The following is a 26,201-nucleotide window of genomic DNA, read 5'->3' on the forward strand; positions in this document are numbered from 1 at the left end:
AAGACTAACGGATGCTTTTATTTTACTAACTAACTACCTACCTAACTATTCCCTGATTTAATCTGAGCCTAATCTACCAACTGGTAGGTCTTTGAATTGTGGGAGGAAACCAGAGCACCCAGAGGAAACACATGTGGTCACAGGGAGAACATACAAACTCCTTGTGGGCAGCGGCAGGAATTAAACCCGGGTCACCTGCACTGTAAAATGTTGAGCTAACCACCACACTACCATGCAGCCCCAATTGGTGGCACTTTGTTGCTGCTTGTTGACATTTAGGGTTAGTCTACAACCACTGGTGTATAGGTATCTAACCTAAAGCAGTTGTTTCAATGCACCTCACTTCAACTTGACAGGCTTTCCAAGGGCAGGAACCATGGTCTTTGGACAGGAAAAGGAAACTATTGAGGAATAGAATAACTAATCTGTCCATGTAATCTATTATGTAAACCACCTTCTGCTTCATTATTAGAGTTGGAAGTGGGATCCAAGTTTGCGTTATGTTGGCAAGTTAAAAAAAACACAACACCAAATGAAAGTGACTCACTTTAAAGGGTCATTGAATTCTCTTGCCTAGAAATTGGAGCTTAACTCAGTAATGTAATGCTAAACAGATTCTCTGCATCGTATTAGCACCCAGTCAGGTCGCCCACAAAAAGAGTGGGAATTAGTGAAAGTTTTAATTAAATATTCATTGGAATGGTTTAATAGTGAATCATGTCTCAGGCTTTATCTGCAAGTTTCCCCTTAGAAACTACCCTCTGAACTTGCAGTTAGCTCACCACTTCCCTGCTGTGAGAGGAAGTGATGAGGCTGTTAAAAAATCTGTCCAAGAAGGTGCAGTACAACAGCATAAAAGGCTGGCATTAGTGTGAGGGCAAGTGTAGAAAGTGGTGCCCAGTGCCGACCTGGGCACCTCCCACCTGATTTGACCTGAACAATCTCCTGGGCTACAGGAGGCTCGAGATACTTTGAGGTACAGCATATCAAAGGGACTGATTGCAACCTTTCTTTCACTAAGGCACACAAGTAGATGTAGCCACTGTCTTTATCAGTGATACTGGTGGGGGGAAATGGAGCATAGAAAACTCAGTAATCAGTGCAGGGGTTTCTAAGTTTTCTGCGAGTAGAAAAACACATATGATAGTTTATGCATCCAACAATAAATTTTTGTTGGTAACTCCAAAAATGGAATAACTGGGACAGTCTCCCAGTTGTTGCTGATTGATCCACGGTGATGGTTATTAATGGGATCTAATGTGTGCAAAACAGTTTTTATGTACATGTTGCATGTGAAGACAAATATACTCAAGTAGGCCCAATTTCTCATCATGAATTAATCAGAGAGTAGAAGAGATCTGTACACTGCTCCCACCTCCACTCACACCCCCATGAATTGTTTGTGTGGAAATGATGAAAATATAATCTCTGTCCACTAATTCTAGTAATGTTAAGGACACTTTGAAATAATAGTCAGCAGAAATGCTCCAGTGTAGCATGTATCTTATTGCCAGGACTGTACCATGTATCTATGACCAGAGATGATCTAACCATCCTCCCCCATCTCTGCACGGGCAAACGTTCCTGTGCATTTGGTGACCCTCTGTCTTTCTGTTGCAGGTGGGATCTTTGAGTTAGTGGAAGGTGGCTCTGTGGGAGCAGAAGAGCTGGCCTTCAAGTTTGCCGTCAATAACATCAACAGGAACAGGACCTTGCTCCCCAACACAACTCTGACGTACGACATTCAAAGAATAAACATCTACGACAGTTTTGAGGCATCTCGAAAAGGTACGTCCCTGTTTCAGAAGAAGTTACTTCCTTAGGTTTGGCAGCTAACTGATACAAATACATTTTAATTTTTTGCTTAGATCACCTGTAACTGTGTGCTTGTGGACTTTTTTAAACAATTCATTTTATCCTGTGGTAAAACAATTAAATATGGAGGTAAAGAAAGTCTATGGTGCGTTTGCCTGGGCATGCAATAAAAAATTGGGAAGCCACATTGTAGGTGAATATGCTTTGGATAGGCTTCATTTTGAACACTGTGTGTGGTAGTGGGTGGTGTCACATTACAGGGCAGATAGGGAATATTTGGAAAGAGTGTAAAATAGGTCCACCAGAATGCTGCCTCGATGAGAGAGTGTTGGCTGTAAGGAAAGTTTGGACAAACTTTGGAATGTCTTACTTGCTCTGGAATTTTGGAAGCTGTGGGTTGACCTATTTTGAGGTGAAGATAGGATAGGCAGTCAGAGTCTTTTTTCCCCCCCAGGGTGTAAATGTCAAATGTGAAGGTGAGAGGAGGAAGGTTTAAGAAGATTTGCAAGGAAGGATTTTTTATTCACGCAGGGAATGATAGGTGTTTGGAACATGCTGCTGGGGATGTGGTGAAAATGGTGTGTAAGTTGCATTTAGACAGGTACCTGAATGGGAAGGGGATGGAGGAATATGGACCACATGCAGACCCATGGGATTTAGTTTGAACTGGCATTGTTGTCATTGCATCAAAGGGCACCAAAGGCCCTTTTCCTGTGCTGTACTGCACTCTGTGTTCACTGGCGTTCCTCTCTGAACCTTGACTTCTTTGTTGGTTTGTCTTAAGTGCACACTTGGATTTTGAGAAATTTAGCTACAGGCTTTAGCTTGCTCTGGAATTTGGCTTGTAAGATTTTTGAACATTGATTGCGAGTAATCTTGGGAGTTAAATGCACTTCACTAACTGACCTTGGTTTTCTGGCCACAATGTCTGGAGCTCCAACTTCCTACACTGAATTGTTGCAAGTTATTGGACAGTATGGCATGAACATTTTGTAAGACTGGAGAGAATTATTTGCAGATATCTCACCTCTTTGATAGTAACTTTGAATTGGGGATGGTAGAGAAGATTAAGGGACATTGATCTCTCCAAATCTTTATTGATGGCTTTACCTAAAATCTGTTTCATTGCTGTGTTTCGAATCTTGCTTTCTTTGACAGGCATCTCAAGAAAGATGCAGGATTTGGTGGAAATCCTTTAAATAGTGCACTGTTGGGACTCATTCCTTGCGTTAAACTTTCTTTCCTGGGCACACTCCACACTATTTTCCGCTACAAAAATGGCAGCAGTGGCTTCACATGTACATTGCAATCCAGCAGATGTCACCACTGAGCACTAAAATTCCAGGCCAAGGCTGCCTCACCACATCCTTGAACTGCCTTCAAAGGCCTCACCTTTTCCAATGGACAGTCACGTTTATATAGGAAATTGGAGAGGAGTAACACTGAGCGAACCTGAGACTATTGATACCACCTAGCAAAGCAAAACAAGTTACAGTTGGTGTAAGATAAAATGTAAATTAGATTAGATTAGATTATGAGAACACTCAGTCCTCTTTTATTGTCATTTGGAAATACATAAATGCATTAAGAAATGATGCAATGTTTCTCCAGAGTGATATCATAGAAAACAGGACAAACCAAAGGACTAACACTGACAGAACCACATAATTATAACATATAGTTACAGCAGTGCAAAGCAATACCATAATTTGATAAAGGACAGGCCATGGGCACAGTAAAAAAAGTCTCAAAAGTCCCTGAGTCGATCAACTCCTGAGTCCCCGATAGCAGGCGCAAAAGGGAGAAACTCCCTGCCATAAACCTCCAGGCACCGTCAATATAGAGGAACGTAGGAAATGCTACATTTTGCCACCTTCCAGCTCTGGATCAACCAACTTTGAGAAGATGATATTCCATTAAACATAGGTTTTGTCATTTGTCATACCATTAAAGAGCTAAATCAATGGATTTCCAGATGGAGGGCAAAATGTGCCTTCAAAAAGCATGACTTCTTGTGTATGCTAATACAGTTGTTGATTAAAGAAAATACTTCAGTTTGTGAAGTTTAATTAGTGTCCGCGGGATATTAAGAAATCATTAATATTAATACTCAATTACTATCTACTCAACCTTCCATTTGGGTGGTAGGTTAGAGTTTGGGATTGGTGGGTAAAGGTCATGGATATTTAGAAACACGCTTAAAACTAGAGGGGATCTTCTCAGTCCCTTTACAAAGTTAGGTAAAGCCACAACCATTCTCAGTCTGCCAACATTCACAGTCGTGGAAAATATTTACTCAGGGAATAAGTCAGTGAGAGAAAATTGCATTTATTTTAATATAAATAAGCAAATGTATCTTAAATTATCTTCCTCCTCACAGTCACGGCCTTCTCCAAGGTAATTCTCTTGATGCTAAAGTCAACAGACATAGTCTGATAAAATGAAATTTCTTTGCAAGTTATACAATGAAAGATTTATTTGTAGTGTCACTATATCAACACGTGCTTGTCACAGTTGGTGGTTCTGATTTTTTGATTCAGCCTGTGATCAGCTGTCCTTGGGAGTGGTGGCAATATTCGGGCCTTCTCATAGTTCCTCATCCAATGCTGTTCAATCTATCTGCAATGCACTGGAAGTCCCTCACATCCAGATCCGATGGAAGCATCATCCCATGGACAACAGGGACTCCTTCTACACCAACTTTTATCCTGACTATTCCTCGCTGAGCTATGCCATTCTGGACCTGGTGCAGTTTCTAAAATGGCGGACAGCAACAGTAGTTTATGATGATAGCACTGGTAAGTCAAGATCTGGACTTGTGACGAAGTGGAGAGGGATGTGTATGAAATAGAGAGTGGATGGAAATCAGAGAATGCAATTATAAAGCAACATGGCACCTCTACTCATCATGACTTTGTTGGGTCTTTGAAATAGAACAAATTACTTTACCAGCCTCATATTTACTTTATCGCTCTTCAGATATTTATTTCCTTTGAAAAGTTATTATTGAAACTGCTTCCATTATTTCAGATCATAACAATGCACCATGTCCCTAATTACTGCTCTTCTGCTGCCAGAAGATATTTGCCTATCCAGTCAAAATTTATCATGTGTTTTATCACCACTGTTTCAATCAACCCTTAGCCTTGCTGTCCCAAGGATTGGCTATCTTGAGTCTCTTGGCTTAGCTGAATTCTTTCATTCATCACCCATTTCAACAATTTACTTTGCCCCTTTCATCCTTCTCAAAACATAATTTAAAGTTCAAAATAAATTTATTATCAAAGTATCTTAATGTCACTATATACCACCCAGTGATTCATTTTCTTGTGGACATTCACAGTTTAAGAAAGAAGTACAATAGAATCATTGAACAGCTAAGCATACTTTTGATAATTGGCCACAATACTCCAGATATGGATTTACATATGCTTTTCTTTAATTTATAGCTCTACGTCTTGCTTTTATATAAAAAAAAAACCTACATTGGTACTGCTAAAAGAATTCCAGATCTTTTTAATAGATATTTCAACCTGATGTTAGTAAGGATGTGCACGTCCATGTCCAAGTCTCTCAATCCAAATCTCTCCATTTCCTCTTCTTGTTCTTCTTACCACAATGAATAATTTTGGACTTCTCCACATTATGCTCACCCGCTCTGTGGCTGACCAATTCCCCAGTCTGCCATTGTCATCCAGCACTCCATTGCTGTCCCTCTCACTCAGGACTCATGTTCCTGAGTTTTGTGCAGGCACTATATTCCCAAGAACATGTCGCTAATAGATCAAAGAGAGCAATCGTCCTGGTACTGAACACCAGAGCTCACATTATGCCAGTTGTAAAGAAAGTGTTTACCATTACCTTCCATTTTCAGTCCCTTATGCATTCATCCATTGTCCTTAATTTCATGAGGTTCAATTTTGCCAACATGGACTACCTTATAAAATGTTTTCAGAAGGTCTATGTACAAATTAGTATGTACAAGTCATCATTTCATCAAGGCCTAACCAGCCCACACATATTTTGAAAGCTTGTATACCAAACATACAAATTTGTAAGTCATGGGAAAGTTCGGGACACTCAGCGTCCTCCCTCAAGCGTTCTCCACTATAAAATGAGATTCTTTATTCTTCTTGCAAACTCAGCTCTGAATTCCTGTTCACCCCTGCTTATTTTTCACCTACCTATTTCCAATTATCTCTGCTTTTGTCATAGACATATTCAAAGTCAACTTTCCAGAGCCCCTTGAAAAGCATGCCAAAGATTCATGTCCATCTTAAGAAAAAAAAGTGCATAATTTCTGTCCCTGTGTTTAAAGAATGACCTCGGTTCCCAGATTCTCTCTTACATCCTCTCCATGTCTTCTCAGGATCCTCTATGTTTCACTTAAATCCTCTCTCACTGTGCTAAAGTCTAACAGATACAACCCTAACCTGTCCAACCTGTCCTCAAAAGACAGCTATGAACTTTAGATTTCTCTTTCATATTAGCTGTAATTGAATGCTGCCTTTGCTTCTCATGTAGTTTTTTTTCCAATCTATTATTTGCCTTGAGCTTGGACTTTTACTGTAACAGAGCCTGATCCTTATCCTGAGTTATCCTTCCTCCATTATTTAAATCTCAGGCATTGAGTCATCCTGGAAACTGAAGCAGTTAATACCCTTTCATTCTTGTTGAATTATACTCTGTTCCCAAACCATGAACTCTTTGAAGGACTCCTATTGTAGGTATCCTATTTTAATCATTTAATTTGATTAAAATCCACTTCTGCTAAATCCTGTCCTCAATGTTTAAGCTCTTCCTCATTTACATTTACACTTGATTTCATTCTTTCATTTTCAGTAAATGCAATGATATTAAATCAATATTTTACATTTGTATCATCTCCAAATGCTATAATTGTATTGCTTCATTTCACAAAACAAGATGAATCAATGCTTCTTTCAACTTTAGCCAAATGGAATAAGACTGAATCCAGTGCCAATGCTTAACCTATTCATGTATTTCAGGAATACTATCTTCTCTTTTCTCTTTATACTGCTATCTTCCTAGTGTCTACTCATAAATTGAAGTCACCATTAGCATCACCCTAAATAATTTGTATTATTTTGTAACTTCCCACAAACTTCCTTCTCTGCCTCCTTCCCACTATTTGATTTTCCCATCGCTCAATGCTTCTCTTCAGTCCTTCAACGCCTGCCAGATAGATTCTGTGTTGCATGCCCGTCACTATTATTCTTATGCCGCCTCTCTAACAGTATTCTTAATTAATTGACTTGCTCGTCCTACTGTGTTTTTTCCCCCAATTTTGGCTTTCCCTGAATACATTATATTCAATGTTAATTCCTGCACTTATCTTAGCCAGGTTCCCATTTTTAGCTCTTTTGTGATTCTCCCATAATTGTGAGTCCGTAACACAACAATCCAGTTTAGCAGACTCTGTATGCTTGTTTGCATGCACTTTAAACTAATTTTACTCAATCCCACATTTCTTTCTTCCCTAGTCTCTGATTTTTCCTTATTTTTATATAATGGATTTTATATATATATATATCTATGAATTTTATACGTATTATTTGTGTTGGGCACGTGACCAAGTGGTTAAGGCATTTGTGTAGTTACCTCAAGGTCGCTAGTTCGAGCCTCAGCTGTGGCAGTGTGTTTGTGCCCTTGAGCAAGGCACTTAATCACACATTGCTCTAGTCTGTGCGAGGAGTGGCGCCCCACACAGACTTCCAATCTGCGCCTTGTAAGGCATGAAAATGCCCGACGCAGGCCTCTCATGGTCTGAGTCAACGTACCCCCTCCCCTTATAAAATGGTCTGTATTCTAATGTTATCACTTTCTCAATGTAACTCATTTCATTCTGGTGTTTTCCCACTGATAAGTTATTCTAATCCAAAGGCTCCCAACTTGGAGTTCACAGACCCTTTGGTTAATGGTAAGGGTCCATAACATATATAATGTTGGGCACCCCTGTTCTAATCCTTCACCATTGAAGATAATGGTCCCATTACCTTCTGATGGATTGAGATGGAAAAACTACTATCCCATTTCCTGTCTCAGTGCCCTGTGGACCTGAAACTTCCGCACTGTTTCTCCAGCCTTGTATAAAAAAGGAGGGAGAGAGAAACAGGGGAATTATAGACCGGTTAGCCTAACATCGGTGGTGGGGAAACTGCTAGAGTCAGTTATCAAAGATGTGATAACAGCACATTTGGAAAGCGGTGAAATCATCGGACAAAGTCAGCATGGATTTGTGAAAGGAAAATCATGTCTGACGAATCTCATAGAATTTTCTGAGGATGTAACTAGTAGAGTGGATAGGGGAGAACCAGTGGATGTAGTATATTTGGTTTTTCAAAAGGCTTTTGACAAGATTCCACACAAGAGATTAGTGTGCAAACTTAAAGCACACGGTATTGTGGGTAAGGTATTGTTGTGGATAGTGAATTGGTTGGCAGACAGGAAGCAAAGAGTGGGAATAAACGGGACCTTTTCAGAATGGCAGGCGGTGACTAGTGGGGTACCGCAAGGCTCAGTGCTGGGACCCCAGTTGTTTACAATATATACTAATGACTTAGACAAGGGAATTAAATGCAGCATCTCCAAGTTTGCAGATGACACGACGCTGGGCGGCAGTGTTAGCTATGAGGAGGATGCAGGGTGACTTGGATAGGTTAGGTGAGTGGGCAAATTCATGGCAGATGCAATTTAATGTGGATAAATGTGAGGTTATCCACTTTGGTGGCAAAAACAGGAAAACAGATTATTATCTGAATGGTGGCCGATTAGGAAAAGGGGAGGTGCAAAGAGACCTGGGTGTCATTGTACACCAGTCATTGAAAGTGGGCATGCAGATACAGCAGGTGGTGAAAAAGGCGAATGGTATGCTGGGATTCATAGCAAGAGGATTCGAGTACAGGAGCAGGGAGGTACTACTGCAGTTGTACAAGGCCTTGGTGAGACCACACTTGGAGCTTTGGTGCAATTTTGGTCTCCTAATCTGAGGAAACACATCCTTGCCATAGAGGGAGTACAAATAAGGTTCACCAGATTGATTCCTGGGATGGCAGGACTTTCATATGATGAAAGACTGGATTGACTAGGCTTATACTCATTGGAATTTAGAAGATTGAGGGGGAATCTTTTTGAAACATATAAAATCCTAAAGGGATTGGACAGGATAGATGCAGGAAGATTGTTCCCGATGTTGGGGAAGTCCAGAATGAGGGGTCACAGTTTGAGGATAAAGGGGAAGCCTTTTAGGACCAAGATTAGGAAAAACTTCTTCACACAGAGAGTGGTGAATCTGTGGAATTCTCTGCCACAGGAAACAGTTGAGGCCAGTTCATTGGCTATATTTAAGAGGGAGTTAGATATGGCCCTTGTGGCTAAAGGGATCAGGGGGTATGGAGGGTAGGCTGGTACAGGGTTCTGAGTTGGATGATCAGCCATGATCATACTGAATGGCAGTGCAGGCTCGAAGGGCCGAATGGCCTACTCCTGCACCTATTTTCTATGTTTCTATGTTAAACATGTCTTTTCTTTTATTTCCTATCCCTACCAGCATATAATACAGGAGTTGATTGAAAATGTTGTTACTTTTAAGGTTCTCTCTTGTATTTCCACCTTGTGACATACTCTCTGGAGGGTCTCGACATATATTTTTATTCATTCTAGTTTGATAACATTGGAATGCAGATTTATCCAAGAATGTTCATTCATCCACTGGCATTGGTGAGGCACTTCAAATATGAATAAGCGAAACTCTACGGCATTCCTCTTTCTGTTCTTGCTTTAGAAGACACAGAACAGTAAAGCACAGTAAAGGACCTTTGGCCCATGATGATGTGCCGATCTAAGATCACTCTAACTCTTCTCTCCTACATAGTCCTCCAATTTGTTCTATTTTTCATGTGCCTATTTAAGAGTTTCTTAAATGCCCCTAGTGTATCTGTCTCTACTACCACCTTGGCAGGGTGTTCCACGCACTTACTATGCTCTCTGTTAAAAAAAATTACCCCTAACACCACCCCCCCATACTTTCCTCCAATCACCTTAAAATTATGCTTCCTGATATTACATAGAACATAGAATAGTACAGCACAGTACAGGCCCTTTGGCCCACAATGTTGTGCCGACCCTCAGACCCTGCCTCCCATATAACCCCCCACCTTAAATTCCTCCATATACCTGTCTAGTAATCTCTTAAACTTCACTAGTGTATCTGCCTCCACCACTGACTCAGGCAGTGTATTCCACGCACCAACCACTCTCTGAGTTAAAAACCTCCCTCTAATATTCCCCTTGAACTTCCCACGCCTTACCTTAAAGCCATGTCCTCTTGTATTGAGCAGTGGTGCCTTAAGAGGCGCTGGCTATCCACTCTATCTATTCCTCTTATTATCTTGTACACCTCTATCATGTCTCCTCTCATCCTCCTTCTCTCCAAAGAGTAAAGCCCTATCTTCCTTAATCTCTGATCATAATGCGTACTCTCTAAACCAGGCAGCATCCTGGTAAATCTCCTCTGTACCCTTTCCAATGCTTCCACATCCTTCCTATAGTGAGGCGACCAGAACTGGACACAGTACTCCAACTATGGCCTAACCAGAGTTTTATAGAGCCGCATCATTACATCGCGACTCTTAAACTCTATCCCTCGACTTATGAAAGCTAACACCCCATAAGCTTTCTTAACTACCCTATCCACCTGTGAGGCAACTTTCAGGGATCTGTGGACATTAGCTGTTTCCACTCTGGGATAAAGTCTCTCGTTGTCCACTTGCTGGGTGCATCCTGGCAAACATCTCTGGAACAGCATGGGACATAATAAATGAACGTTGTCATGTTTACCTTACAACACCTAACATAGGATCTTGGTGAAACCATTCTTGGAGTCTTGTCTTCAATATTAGTTGTGTTTCCTATATGTGCTGCATATAGAAAACATGACTATACTGAACGCAATGCTCCAGTGAGGTGAATTATGTGCCAAAATGTAGTTGTCTTTTTATTCCAAATCTATAACTGAAAGTGCATTGGATTTTGTAAACGCTGAGGAAGTAACTTCCTTTTTAAATTGAATGACAGCAAATGGAGCACACTTTTGAACTTCGTCACCCAAAGGGTAATTAGAATCTGGAACATAAAGTCTGAGTGAGAGTTGGAAGCATTCACACGGTATCTAGATGAGTACTTGAATCATGAAAACGTAGAAAGGTGATGTTAAATGGGACAAATATGAACGGGTACCTGATGGTCAATGTGAACACAATGGGCAAAAAAGCCTATTTCTGTGTTCTATAACTAATCTAACTTAGATTGTAATATAAGATTCATGTAAAACAGATGATTCTGATACTGTTATATAAAATAATGAGGGAGCAGAGGAGAGGACGAGGCAAATTGTAAACTCAATTTGCTGGGACATACTGCACATCAGAAATAGCTTTTCTGCTTTATCATTGAAGGTCTCATACGTTTGCAAGAGTTGATAACAGCTCCCTCCAGGTACAATATCCGGCTAAAGATTCGCCAGCTTCCCATTGATTCAAGCGATGCCAGGCCTCTCTTAAAGGAGATGAAGCGAGGCAGGGAGTTCCGCATTATATTCGACTGCAGCTACACGATGGCTGCTCAGATCCTCAAACAAGTAAGTTCCATTCACAGTAGCTGTGCCTTTGTACTGATGTTTATATTAACACTCTGCAGGGCATAATATGCTGGATGCTGAATGCTGTGTCAACAAAATCAGCAGTGGAGTCTTGTTTTGGGATGTGTAATTTTGTGTTTGCTCTGTTAATTGTGTTTACTTTCACTGTTGTTAGCTGCATTCTGTAACTTTGAAACTTGTGTTTGCTCTGAACAGGTTGTATATCAACGCTGTTTTAACGCACATTTCAGCATGATAGGAACCATTTCAGGCAGAGGTCCTACCCACTGGTCCTTCCAGTTTCTATTCATCCTAGCATGGCTGGTACTTCTCTGACATCAGTTGTCTTCATGACTCAACTTTCATCTCTGCCTTACCAATAAGAAACTGGAGCAATACTGTGTGACCTTAGACTTTTGCTTTAAGGATCAAATTCACAAAGCTAGTTGACTGGAAATCTTGAATTACAGGGTCTCAAGAGGGATAGAAGCGTGTAGATCTCTGTGGGTACATGTCTGAAATTTCAGTTCCGTGTCAGACATTTTCCTAAGAAATCTCTCGTTGCAAGATGGGAAATGAGTCCATGCTGTTAGGGGCTCGAGAGTTTCAGACTTGCAATAATAAAGACATTTTTCCTGCAGGATTTTCAAAAACTTTTTCAAAGCCATATTTATTTTCTTATGCTGGAAGCTTTTGTTTACTTTGTTGAATAGAGGATCCTTGCACAAGTGTAATAGCAGCAATTACTGGTCAATTTCCAGTGGCCTCAAAGTGGGTTAATCAAGAAAGCAATAAACTCTGGTTTCTCTTTGGATTGTATAAATCTCTTGTCTTTCACTAAACATTTTAATCAGTGTCATAATTGAGATAAAAATGAATTTAAATCACTAAAATTAACTTTCTCAGTTAATTTAAAATTTTTCAAAACCTTTTGCAAGGTTGGTGTCTTTGCAAACTAATACTTGAGTGTTTGCATTTAGAGTCAGCAATATTTTAAGTTAGCTGAAACTCACAGCAGTGGTTCATCTATCTGGGCCAAGCCAAGTTTTTTTGCCTTCTAGGCTTTTTTCAAGCTAGTATGAGTGATTATGGAAACTCATTGCAGTACAAACGGCTGTATACTGAAAGTTCTGCCACTGATTTTACTAATTCCACCATTGTTGTGTGAAATAAATAAAAGATGAGCAGAAGTTCAGGTTGAAATGTACTTCCACAGATAACTTTTAGAATCCTTAACAGGAAATTGGTAAGGAATTTTTTTGAAAGGGCAGTGAGCATAGGCAAATGGCATCAGAGTGAAGAATTGGCACACTAGAGTGGAATGGCTTGAGGTGCCTCTTGCAATTCATATGGATTTTAAAAAATTGTTCATACCCCACACAAACATTGAATCAGATATCACAACTGAGGGAATAAGATTGCTGCAATTGGTCTTTGTGCCTTCGGGCTTGGAAGGGATGAGATAATTAAGACTTAATTGTCTTGACCATTCACCAGTTATTTTTGTGCACACATAGCCCAGTAATCTTTCCACACTTGTCTGAGATTACATCTAATGCCTACTTAGCATATAGAGTTGAAACCTTACACGGGCATGGAAAATAAAAATATTTGAAACCTTCTGCATGCGTCTCTCTGGGACTTTAGGAGAGACGCTTACTCTCTAAAACTGTTTTCTCTTCTTTTCAGGCAATGGCAATGGGGATGATGACCGAATATTACCACTACATTTTTACAACTTTGGTAATACATTTTGCTGTTTTATCTGATTGTAACCACTGGTTATGAAAATTGTATTCTATTTGTTTCCTCTATCAAACAAATCTTAATCATTTAACTTATACAATATATTCATTCATACCTTCTAGCTGTCTGGTACTGCTGAAAGCTAGATAGTCCAAATCAGGGAGGGGTCTTACTAGAACTTAGTTTGGGAAATAAACCTGGATCAGATGATGCAAAGTTTGAGTAGGAGGTGAATTTGGAAACAGTATCGGAATTCTGCAAATTCTTTGATGGCTAAGGATAAGACTGGACCACAGAGGAAAGTGTAAATTCGGAGAATGGTAATTTCAGCAGTGTTAGACAAAAGCTGCAGAACAGCTGGATGAGTCCACGTCAGATGTAGAAGTCATTGATGGGCCAGCTGGTTCAAATTCAGAACCAACACGTCCCTGCGAGTGAGAGAGACAAGTACGGCAAGGTTTGAGAACGTTGGATGAAAAGTGACATAAATTTCAGTTAAAATGAAAAGGAAGCAAAAAGTTTAGGAAGCTGAAGTTGGGTAGGATACTTGAGGGTTAGAAATGAAGCAGGAAGGAACATAAACAGGAAATCAGATGGACTAAGACAAGCTATCAGATGTCCATGATGTGTTTGATTAAGTAGAACCCCAAGGTGTTTTATACATACATTCAAAGCAAGAGATTAGCTAAGGAGAGGATGGAACCTGTCAATGGTAAAGCAGGGAATTTATGTCTGGAGCCAGAAGAACTGTGCAGGATTTAAAATGAGTACTTCGTATTGCTATTCTCCAAAGGTGATTTGGAGAGTAGTGGGATCAGGAAGGAATATGTGAATACTTAGGGGCATGTTGATATCAAGAAGGAGGAGGTATTGGGTTTGCTGAAGAACTTTAAGGTATATACTTCCCCAGGGTCTGATGGGATCATGCCAGACCAAGGAGGAGATTGCTTGGGAATTAACAGTGATCACTGTAACCTCTTAAGCCACAGGTGAGGTCCCAGAGGACTAGCATATGGACAATATTTTTCATTTGTTTCGGAAAGACAATATAAATCAAAAAGGACATTATTGGCTAGAGAACATTATGACAGTGAAGGGCTTTTATTCTGGCTGGAGGAAATACTTAAGAATTCAACAAAAATTAGGTGGGCTGATTAGTAAACTTGCAGAGGACACAAAAAATATTGGAGTTGTGGATAATGAGGAGTATTGTCAAAGTGTACATTGAAATATAGATCAGACGGAAATATAGATGGAGAAATGTAATTTAAAATTTAGTCTTGGCAAGTGTGAGTTTATGTACATTGGGAGGTCAAACATAGGAGGAAAATTTAGAGTAAATAGCAAGACCCTTGAAAACCAGTGAGGTACAGAGGAATCTTTGTTACAAATACATAGCTGTGTGAAAGTAGCAACACGAGTCACCAAGGTGATAGAGAAGTTATGTGACATATTAGCCATTATTGGTTGGGCATTGAATATAAAAGTCAGGAAGTCATATTGCATCTGTATAAAATTTTGGTTTGGCCACAGAATGTTTGCAGTTTTTCTTGCTGCTCTTCAGGGGAAGGACAGAGGGGTGTATAAAAGTTTAACCAGGATGTTGCCTGGACCAGTGAGTATTAGCTGATGAGGAGAGGTTGGACAAAATTTGATTGTTTTCTCTGTAGTATCAGAAGTTCAGGAGCAACCTGACAGAAGTTTATAAACTTCTGGGATGCATCAATAGTGTAGTTCATCAGAGTCATATTGCAGGAGTGGAAAAGTCAAATACCAGAGGGCATAACTTGAGATGAGAGGAAGACAATTTAATGAAGTTGTATAGAGCAAATTTTCTTTTTTTACACAGTTAGTAGTAGGTGTCTAGAGTGCATCATCAGGTGAAGTGGTGGAAGCAGATTCAATAACAACATCTACAATACTAATAAAGTTACTGGAGGAGATTTTGAGGGATAGAATCTGTCTTCATTTGGAAAGGCAAGGATTGATTTTGGATAGTCAGCATGACTTTATACATGGAAAATCATGTGTGATGAATTAGATTGAGTGTATTTAAAGAAGTTACCAAGAAGATTGATAAGGGCAGGGTTGTAGACATTGTCTACGTGGACTTCAGTAAGGCTTGAGATAGTCCCATATGGTAGGCTAGTCAGCAAGGTTAGATCACATGGGATCTAGGTTGCAATTGGTGAAAAAATGACATGATGGATGAAGACAAATGGTGGTGGAGGGTTGTTTTAAAGATTTGAGTCCTGTGACCATTGGTGTGTTGTAGGTATCAGCGATGCGTCCACTGCTGTTTGCTTTATATGTGTATAAACAGTGTAGATCAGAATATGGATGCCATAATTAGTAAGACTGCAGATGACACCAGAATTGATAATGTCATGGACAGTAAGTAATTGTGTTTAAGGATCTAGATCAACTGTAAAATATGCTCAGAGATGGCAGATGGTGTTTAACTTGAAAGGATGCATTTTTGTGCCTGCCTTCATTGGTTGTGGCATGGAGTACAAAGGTTGGCATATCATGCCACAACTAGTGAGACCACATCTGGAATACTGCATGCAGTCTGGTCAACATACTTTTGGACGGATGTGATTAAGCTGGTAAGGGTGCAGAAAAGATTCACAGAGATGGTGCCATGACTGAAGGACTTGAGTTACGGGGAGAGACTTAGGCTGGGGCTGTTCTCCATGGAGTAAAGGAGGCTGAGAGATGGTTTTATAGAGGTTACAAATTCCTGAAGGGTGTAAGTAAGATGGATTTTCTCTCTTTTTCCCATGGTTGGGAAGTCTAGCACTGGAGGGCACTGGTTTAAGGTGAGAAGCGAACGATTTAAAGAGGCAAGTGTTTCACACAGTGTTGTGTTTATACAATGAACTGCCAGAGGAGATGGGTACCATTATAATTTTTCAAAGACATTTGGGCAGGTAAATGGAAAAGTTTCAAGACATGTGGACTAGGACTAATTTATGTTGGCATCTTGGTTGGCATGGATGAGTTGAGCTGAACAGCATGATTTCTTGATATTATGACGCTCCAGGGGTGGGGGTGGGGGGTGTGGTTGTCAGCCCACCCCTGCATTTTGGATGACCGGCACTGTTTATTGATCATGTGTTAAAATGTTTTTGTGGGATTAAGGTGGGAAGTTCTAGTTCATTCATTGTTACATTTTAGCTTGGGTTATACAGTTATTCACTTGTGTCTTTGTGGGTCACCCTAACTGTAACTGGGAACACCACAATTGTAGGCCGTGTCTCGGGTAATGATGAGTTTGAGTACAGAGAAGAAATTAAGAACCTGGTGGCATGGTGCGAAGACAATAACCTATCCTTCAACGTCAGCAAGATGAAGGAATTGGTTGTTGACTTCAGAAGGAGTAACGGACCGCACGACCCAATTTACATCGGTGGTGCTCAAGTGAAACAGGTCAAAAGCTTTAAGTTCCTCGGGGTCAATACCACAAATGACCTGACTTGGTCCAGCCAAGCAGAGTCCACTGCCAAGAAGGCCCACCAGTGCCTTTACTTCCTGAGAAAGCTAAAGAAGTTTGGCCTGTCCCCTAAAACCCTCACTAATTTTTATAGATGCACCGTAGAAAGCATTCTTCTAGGGTGCATCATAACCTGGTATGGAAGTTATCTTGTCCAAGGCAGGAAGAAGCTGCAGAAGTTCATGAACACGGCGCAGCACATCACACAAACCAATCTTCCGTCCTTGGACTCACTTTACACCGTACACTGTCGGAACAGTGCTGCCAGGATAATCAAGGACACGACCCACCCAGCCAACACAGTTTTCGTCCCTTTTCCCTCTGGGAGAAGGCTCAGGAGCTTGAAGACTTGTACGGCCAGATTTGGGAACAGCTTCTTTCCAACTGCTGAATGGATCCTGACCCGGATCTGGGCCGTACCCTCCAAATATCCGGACCTGCCTCGGTTTTTTTTGCACTACCTTACTTTCCCTTTTCTATTTTCTATTTATGATTTATAATTTAAATTTTTACTATTTACTATCAATTTGTACTCCAGGGAGCGCGAAGCACAGAATCAAATATCGCTGTGATGATTGTACGCTCTAGTATCAATTGTTTAGCGACAATAAAGTATAAAGTATATAAAAAGTGTGTGATGGTCACCTCCCCTGTCTGGTATGAGACCAGTTGGGTTCACTCTCCGGGTCATGGTGCCTGGTCTGTTTTGTGTTTATCACAGTAAAATGGATGTTAAGTTTAACAAGCTTCCTCATCTGACTTTACCTACCAAATACTCGCCACAATATTTTACTCTGAGTCTATAACGTTTGAAAGTTAAGCACAAGTGAATTACAAATATATTCAGTACTTAAAAGGTACAGTTTTATTTCTCTGAAGTGAATTACTGACATTTAGTTTAGATTTTACATTTTATTTGCAGTTCATTGTGTTTGTGATTAGTTTCTTTCACTTCAATATTTTTATTAATTCCTTGCATAGATGAATACAAAATACATTATGATATTATGGAAACAAAAACAAGGTTGAAATGCCCCATATCTATGTTTTGTAAATTAACCACAATATTGTAAAGGTATATTTTATTCTAATCTAAAGCAAAATCAAAACCCCATAACAAAAAAAAAGTGAAAAAAAACAGCTGTTTGGTTAAAAGAAAAGAAAAAAAAATCTTGGACATATACTCGTAAATTCAAACATATAATAGCCATCAACATTTCTAAACAAATCGAAGATTGTGAAAGTAGTTCCAAAAAGGTCCCCATAATGTGTAAAAATCTTGTCTAGGTATAGAAATAGAATGCCTAATCTTCTCTAGATTTAACCATGACATAACATCAATCAACCAATGGGCATGTTTAGGCAGAACGGCATCTTTTCTTTTAAGCAACAAAACCCTTTTAGCTAAAAGAGAAATAAAAGCCAAAATATGCAAATCATTCAGCTTAAGAGTAAAATCATTTCCTCCAACAACGCCAAACAAGGCAGTCAGAGGTTGGGTTTAAAGTTTTCTTTAAAAAGCTCTGAGAAAGTTTGAAATACTTCTTTCCAAAATTTATCAAGCCATGGGCAGGACCAAAACATATAATTAGAGAGGCCTCTTCGACATTACACCTATTACCATTACACCTATTACAGTATGGAGAAAAATCTGAGTAAAAACGAGAGAGCTTATCTTTAGTCATGTAGACGCTATGAACCACTTTAAATTGTAAACGAGAGTGACGCGCACATAAGGAAGAGGTGTGAACAAGTTTAAAAATTTCATTTCAAGTATCCTGATCAATTGAAATCTGTAGGTCTTGTTCCCAGAGGTTTTTAATTTTGTCTAACAGAATGTTTCTTATTGCCAACAACATATTATAAATATTTGAAATAGATCCATTATGAAAAGGATTCAGAGTAAAAATTGTATCAATTAAATTCTTATCTGGACATGTATGAAGTTGAGAATGCAGGAAGTCTCTAATTTGTAAATATCTAAAAAAGTGAGCTTTATGAAGATTATATTTAATAGATAGTTGATCAAATAAGGAAAGAATATCTCCAACAAACAGATCCTGAAAACATTTAATACCTAGTCTATTCCACTCTTTAAAAACTACATCAGTCAAAGAAGGTTTAAAAAAAATTCGAAAAAATGGGACTAGAGAGTGAAAAACCAAATAACCCAAAGAATTTTCTAAATTGTAACCAAATCCTCAAATAATGTTTAACTACATAATTATCAGTTAAATTACTTAAGGATAGAGGAATTGAAGAACCAAGAAGAGAAATAATAGAAAATTTATTAACAGAAATAACTTCTGAAGAAACCCAAACCGGACAGTCTTCACGATTAATATAATGTAACCAAAACGTAAGGTAGTGTATGTTGACTGCCCAGTAGTAAAACCTAAAATTGGGTAGGGCTAATCCCACATCTTCTTTAGTTTCCTGAAGATGAACTTTGTTTAATCGGGGGGTTTTATTCTTTCATAAGTAAGAAGATATAATTGAGTCTAAAGAGTCAAAAAAGGATTTAGGAATAAAAACAGGTAGGGCTTGAAATAAATATAAAAATTTAGGTAAAATATTCATTTTAATTGATACGTCCAATCAGTGATTAAAAAAAGGGGAGACCAATTTGATAGTACCTTTGTGTTTATGATTAGTTTAAACATTTTTTTCTCTCTTTGACCATGATTAAATGTGAGGAAATCAGTCTCACTCTCCGTTCATGATGAATTACGTCTTTGAAATGGCTGGACATAGTTTCTAACAGAGTATCGACTGCAAAATTAACTTTTTTTAAAAAAAATCCACCATCTGCTCTGTATTGAAAGTGAAGCAAGAGTATCACAGGTTTTTATTATGTGCTGCATCTCCAAGACCAGAAATTCAGGCCAAACAACTTGATGACATGAATTCTGTGAAAGCAAACCAAGAAAATGTTCTATGTTTATTTGCCAGAGGTGATCTGATTAACTGTGCTTTGATCACAAAGTGCCGTCAAGCTGCACTTTCCCCACCTGCCGAAGAAGATGATTGTTTTCTTCCAGAAAATAACAAACAACCATCTGAAACCCATCTTGTGTAACAAGGCACATACTCCATGTCTGAGTTTGCCAACAATGGGAGAAAAAATCATTTTCTGAAAGTTCAATTCCAATCATTGTACAAGCCATGGCAGACGCCATTCATGTGTGTCTCCTCATATGACAGATTCTGTTGATTCCTATTTTACAAAAGATGTTCTCACAAATACAAACAGTATATATTTCACATTTTAGTTTAATATTTTTGAAGACACTGAAGAAAATTATCTGCCCTCCCAGTGTGATTGAATCACTAAACCAGTCTTGAAATTCAGAAACTAAACATAAATCATTTTTGTTTGAGGAAGCTGTTCCTGTCCCTCAACTTGATAACTGCATGTGATCCAATAACTGGAAAACTCTAGGTTTCTAATTATCTACTTCTCGTTAATCGTCTGTTTACTCTATGTAAGCAACTATTATTAGCTACAGTGCGATGTGTTAGAAAGTTTGAAATATATGAAGAGTTTTTGAAAAAAAGTATATGAAAATGATAAATAGGAGAAATTTTGCTGATACTGTATTGGAAATCCAAAGCAACACACGCAAGATGCTGGAGAAACTCAGCAGGGAAGGCAGCATCCATGGAAATGAATACAATGTAAAAATGATGCCCTTAATTATTTGTTTATGGTGAAGAGATGCTAAATGTGGGAGTGGTGGGTTTTGTGTGTAATTCGGGGTAGAAAATCCATCACAATATTCAAAGTGAAATTTGAATTTGTTTTCATATCTATAAGCACAGGTGTATTGAAAAATGTACTTGTAGTAATATCACAGCCACATAAAATCAGAGATTCGTAACATTCATAAAGAAAAACACATGTTAAACATAAAAACATTAAACATAAACAACGTGCTCAGATTGGTCATAGTGTTGCTAGACAGAGTTAATAATTTGGGTTATGCAGTTTGCTTCACTGATTGTCACTAATTAAGTTTAATCCTGACTTCAAAAGGGCGCTGGGAGATAGTGGAATTTTATGCTTCATGATGTACTTGAGGTAAATGACAGAGATGCATTTAAAGAACAGTTAGGTTTCAGGGGAAGAATTTAACAGGAACTGGAGGGGCAACCTTTTCATCTGCAGGGTGGTCAGTATAAGGAATGAACTGCAATGGGAGGTGATTACTTAATAGAGACTTGTACAGATACATGAATAGGAACAGTTTAGAGAGATGGAAGACCAAACACAGGCCAGCAGTCTGCTTTGTTCCTTACACGGGAGTCTTGGTCAGCATGGGCCTGAGACTGTGCCTTCTTCCTGATGGCAGTAGTGAAAAGAGAGCGTGGCCTGAATTGTGGAGGTCCTAAATGATGGTTGCTGCTTTCCTGTGACAGTGCTCCATGTAGGTGTGCTGAATGGTAGGGAGGGCTTTACCAGTGATGACCGAGCTGTATCCACTACTTTTTACAGGCATTTCCCTACAAAGTCATTTGTGTTTCCATACAAGGCTGTGAAGCAGTCAGCCAATTTTCTCTCCATCACACATTTATAGAAGTTCATCAAAGTTTTAGATAACATGCCAAATCTTCACAAATTTCGTAAAAAGTAGAGGTGCTGTTGTGTTTTCTTCATAATAGCACTTAAATGCTGGACCCAGGACAGTTTCTCTGCAATGATAACACTAGGAATTTAAAGTTGCTGACACTTTCTGCCTCTGATCCCCTCATGAACCTTTGATTTCTTCTTTTTGAAGTCAATAATCAGCTCCTTGGTCTTGCTGACATTGAGTGAGAAGATGTTGTTGTGGCACCACTCAGCCAGATTTTCAATCTCCTATGTGCTGATTCGTCACCATCTTCAATTCGGCCAATGACAGTGGTGTCATCGGCAAACTTAAATATGCCATTGGAGCTCTGTGTAGCCTCACAATCATTGGCGAAAGGCAAGCGGAGAAGGGGGCTAAGTATATAGACTTATGGTGTACCTGTGCTGAGGGAGATTGCGGCAGAGATATCACCAATCTGAACTGCAAGTGAGGAAATCAAGGATCCAATTGCAGAAGGATGTATTTGAGGCCAAGGACTTGGAGGTTATTGATTAGTTTTGAGGGGATGACTGTATTGAATGCCGGGCTGTAGTTAATGAAGAGCATCCTGATGTATGCACCTTCACTGTCCAGAGTCGAGTGAACAGTCATTGAAATGACGGTAGGCAAATTGAAGCAGATCCAAGTTGCTCATCAGGCAGGGCTTGACATGTTCCGTCTGGGCCAGATTCTTTCCAGGGCTTCACCCTTGTGAAGGATGCTGTCACGTCGGCCTCAGTGACTAAAATCACAGGGTCATCAGGGGCTGTGAGAGTTTGTGAAGGTGTCTTCATGTTTTGATGGTCAAAGTGAGCATAGAAAGCTTATTTGGGAGTGAAGCCTTGATGTCACTTGGTTTCACTTTGTAGGAGATGATAGCATTCAAGCGATGCCTGAGCTATCGAACATCCATCAGTGATTCAAGTTTGGTTGGAATTGGCACTTTGCGTGTGAACTGACTTTTTGGAGATTGTACCTGAACCTCTTGTATTCAGCTTGATCGCCAGACCTGAATGCTATTGACCTGGTTCTCAGCAGTTTTCCGATCTGATGTCTTGTCCAGGACTTCTGTTAGGGAAGACACTGAATGACTTTGTGAGGACCTGTTCGTCTATGGCTGTTTTTATAAAGTCTGTGCAACCGGAGTTTATTCGTCCAGATTCTCTGAAGAGTTCTTGAACATGGCCCAGTCTACCAACTCGAAGCAATCCCATAGCCACTCCTCAGCCTCCTGCGACTACTTCTTTGTTGTTCTCATCTCTGGACCCTTGCTCTTTAGCCTATGCCTGTATGCCGGCAGGAGGGGGACAGTTAAGTGATCAGATTTCCTGAAATGCCATCCAGGCATTTCTAATCATAGTGTAATAATGGTAGAGTGTGTTGGGACCCCTGGTGCTGCAGGCAATATGTTAACGATAATTAGGCAGAGTTTTCTTCAAATAAGCCTGATTGAAGTCCCTGACAGTTATTTGAAAGGTGTCAGGGTAGGCTATTTTGTGTTTGCTAATCGCGACATTCAGTGTGTCAAGTGCTGCTTAACACTGCAAAGCAATGTTGCTTACTCATTATTTATTCATTAGGTGCTTAAAATGGTAAGTAGAAAATTTCAGGCAATCCAATTTCAAACACTAGGGATTAAACACAAATAAGATAGAAAGAGATAATAGTCTGGAAATATGTAGATAAAATACTCGTAATCAGCAAGATCGCCTGTTAGCTAATTTACTAGGTGTATCTAAGCAATAGTGCAAACTATCCCTCCTTCTTATAGGCAACGGAGCAAAGGACTGTTTAAATGTTGTATCCAGGTGAAAGCTGACACCCAAACTTGATGTTAAAGTTAGTATGTGCATGCTGCCGCATTAGCCCATCGAGACCTTTCTCATTCTTGAAGTATATCAGACATTGAGGGTAATCCCTATTTCAATGAGTCTTACGATGCTGGTTTAATGTAGGTGTATATATAGAGTATATTATAATTAGGTTCAGCTCAATATATTGTTGAGATCAAAAATCACTTGAAATACAGCGGAAATACTATGATCATGAAGGCAACCTGATTCATGCTCACAGTTTCATCAGGGAATGTTATACAACCCAGTTTCAACCCATTTAGGAGGGTGTAGGATTAGATAAGTAAATGCATGAGCATGGTTCATTGCCTGCAATTTAATTAATGATCTGGGTGTGGTCTATGGTAGATGTTAGGATCTGTTGAAATTGGCTTTAACCAGCACCACTTAGAATATGTGATACGGAGTGAATTGTCTTGGGAATCAGGAGCAGCACAGAGAGTAATAGGAATGCCTTGGGGGAAAATCCACTTGTGTCATTACAGTTCAAGGGACAGTCAGTGATGATCTAAATTTAGGATAATCTTATTTAGGATTCATCAGCATCACGCTCGTTATCAGATGCGATGTCACCTTTGTTCTAGAACAAGGAACCCAGGATATTCTTGTATTCAGCAATTACACTGATTGAACTCAGACTGTAGTTTAAGAATCATATTCTGTGATTTGGTGAAAGAGTTGGAGGAGCAGACTCATAGGCTCCAATTCGTCAGTTTAAGAAAGTAAATATATGCTAAATCATTGATAACATTGATAGTCATTCCTCTCTCTCTAACATTATTCTTTTGCACGTCACAACACTGATTGACTTTATTAATCTTTTGCACTAAATTTTCCTGCTCTAAAGAATTCGATTTGGTATTTGCTCTTGAGTTGTTAAATAATATTGAGTGAGTGAGTGAGTGTCTGTGTGTGTGTGTGTGTGTGTGTGTGTGTGTGTGTGTGTGTGTGTGTGTGTGTGTTTATGCACCCTGCATTAATTCCACCCAAATATTCCCTTGGGTCAAATTATCACAAATATTTCCCTTTAGATAACGCATTAAGATAAAAGTATAAGTACAAAATAATGTAAGCTACTAACAGTAATCCTCTGTGAGGGATGTGAGCAATGCTTTCCTCATGATGGGAAGATCTTCTCCTTAGTTGAATATGTGGAATAATTTCACGTATGTGGAACATCTCCAAGGAGCAATGTCTCAAAAAGAAGGCATCCATCATTGAGGACCCCCACCACCCAGGACACCTCTTCTCACTGCGACCTTCAGGAAGGAGGTACAGAAGCCTGAAGGCACACACTCAATGATTCAGGAACAACTTCTTCCCCTCTGCCATCAATTTCTGAATGGACATTGAACCCATGAACACTACCTCACTACTTTTAATTTTCATTTTTGTACTACATATTTAATTTTATATATATATATATATATATATACACACACACACAAATGTTTGTATATATATATATATATATATATATACACACACACTTACTGTAATCAATGTTTTCTTCTCTATTCTTATGTGTTGCATTATACTGCTGCAGCAAAGACAACAAATTTCGCAACATATGCCGGTTCTGATTCTGATTCTGAATATTTTGTTCAACTCCAATGCAAATTACCTCACAGTCTGTCACAGCTCATAAACAATATATCTATGGCACCAAGGTTGTTGCTTTACATTTTTTGCTGTAGGGCGGATGAAGCTTCCTCTACTTGCGTGTTTTAGTTAATGTGGTTCCACAGAACCAGGCTCATGGGTCGAAATGAATTGGACTTTTATATTAAACTGAACATTTTAGAATGATCCCACGCTGATAGTCAAAGCATTGTGTTCAGACGATTGGCGCTGATTCAGAAGCTCATGCCAGCTGGCACCACTGAATACTCCCCTTTGAAAAGGAAGCATGGCAGGTGGATTTTAAATGGCACCTTAACCCTTATAGAACTCGTTTTGTCAGATGTCTGTGCAGTTCTGGAATTGTATACCATGGATTTAGAAATTATTAGAAAACAAAAGAAGCAATTCTAAGGGAGAAATATGTGTTCTTTTTTACTTGCTGTTTGGGAGGTTTTTTTTAAATAGGGAGTATAAAGTAATGATTTTGAAAGACAGAGTTAGTTGCTTGGTGAAGTGTAGCCTTCTGAGATAACATAAGCGCAATACTATAGATGTGCAGAATGATTCTTTGTTATGTTCTAACTTGGGGGTCAATGGGCTCCTACTTGATGATCAAATGCCTGGGAGCAATTGCAAGAAATTATTCCAACAAAATCACTTGGTTTAGGAAAAATCACAAGTAAAACTCGATGACTTTGAAAATCCTGAAATGGGATATTAGCCTTGCTATTGCCTTCCTATTTGCGCATTTATTGCCAACATTTGACATTCATCATTCTTCCCCTTTGCTTTCCTATCCTTTGGATGAAGCTTTCTAATCTTTACACCTTCATTCATCAGTCTGCACATTTACAGAGCAGGGATTTAAACTCAGATTATTGATGTCAAAATTATTGCTCTCTACTGTTAGTTCAAATGAAGAAAGTTTTCATATTTTCCTCTTGTATCTTGGTTACCTCATTTCCATCATTACTATTAAAATGCATGATTTTTTAAAAAAACAAATACCTTCAGGTCCATTTTCACTTAATGGGAATACATCAATATATGGGAAACACACATCAAAGTTGCTGGTGAACGCAGCAGGCCAGGCAGCATCTCTAGGAAGAGGTACAGTCGACGTTTCAGGCCGAGACCCTTCGTCAGGACTAACTGAAGGAATCGCTAGTAAGAGATTTGAAAGTGGGAGGGGGAGGGGGAGATCCGAAATGATAGGAGAAGACAGGAGGGGGAGGGATGGAGCCAAGAGCTGGACAGTTGATTGGCAAAAAGAATATGAGAGGATCATGGGACAGGAGGCCTAGGGAGAAAGAAAAGGGGGGGGGAGCCCAGAGGATGGGCAAGGGGTATAGTGAGAGGGACAGAGGGAGAAAAAGGAGAGAGAGAAAAAGAATGTGTGT

At 39.4% G+C, this 26,201-nt stretch overlaps 1 protein-coding gene across 7 annotated transcripts in view; it reads left to right on the top strand.

Annotated features, from left to right (window-relative positions):
- The window catches only part of grik3 (glutamate ionotropic receptor kainate type subunit 3), a 591,681-nt gene that overhangs the window by 198,194 nt on the left and 367,286 nt on the right, over positions 1 to 26,201 (top strand). For 5 of the 7 annotated variants that reach the window (XR_011883665.1, XR_011883664.1, XM_072247415.1 and 2 more), the window contains exons 2-5: positions 1,621 to 1,788; positions 4,356 to 4,613; positions 11,292 to 11,473; positions 13,163 to 13,216. Coding sequence is in view for 5 of the 7 variants with exons in the window: in XM_072247415.1 (XP_072103516.1) it covers positions 1,621 to 1,788; positions 4,356 to 4,613; positions 11,292 to 11,473; positions 13,163 to 13,216 (662 nt within the window). In the remaining 2 variants the exon portion in view is untranslated. Of the gene's footprint in view, positions 1 to 1,620; positions 1,789 to 4,355; positions 4,614 to 11,269; positions 11,474 to 13,162; positions 13,217 to 26,201 lie in introns of those variants that run through there. The other 2 variants (XM_072247414.1, XM_072247416.1) reach the window with 2 other exon arrangements.

This window comes from Mobula birostris, chromosome 30, assembly GCF_030028105.1.
Source record: "Mobula birostris isolate sMobBir1 chromosome 30, sMobBir1.hap1, whole genome shotgun sequence".
Taxonomy (NCBI): domain Eukaryota; kingdom Metazoa; phylum Chordata; class Chondrichthyes; order Myliobatiformes; family Myliobatidae; genus Mobula; species Mobula birostris.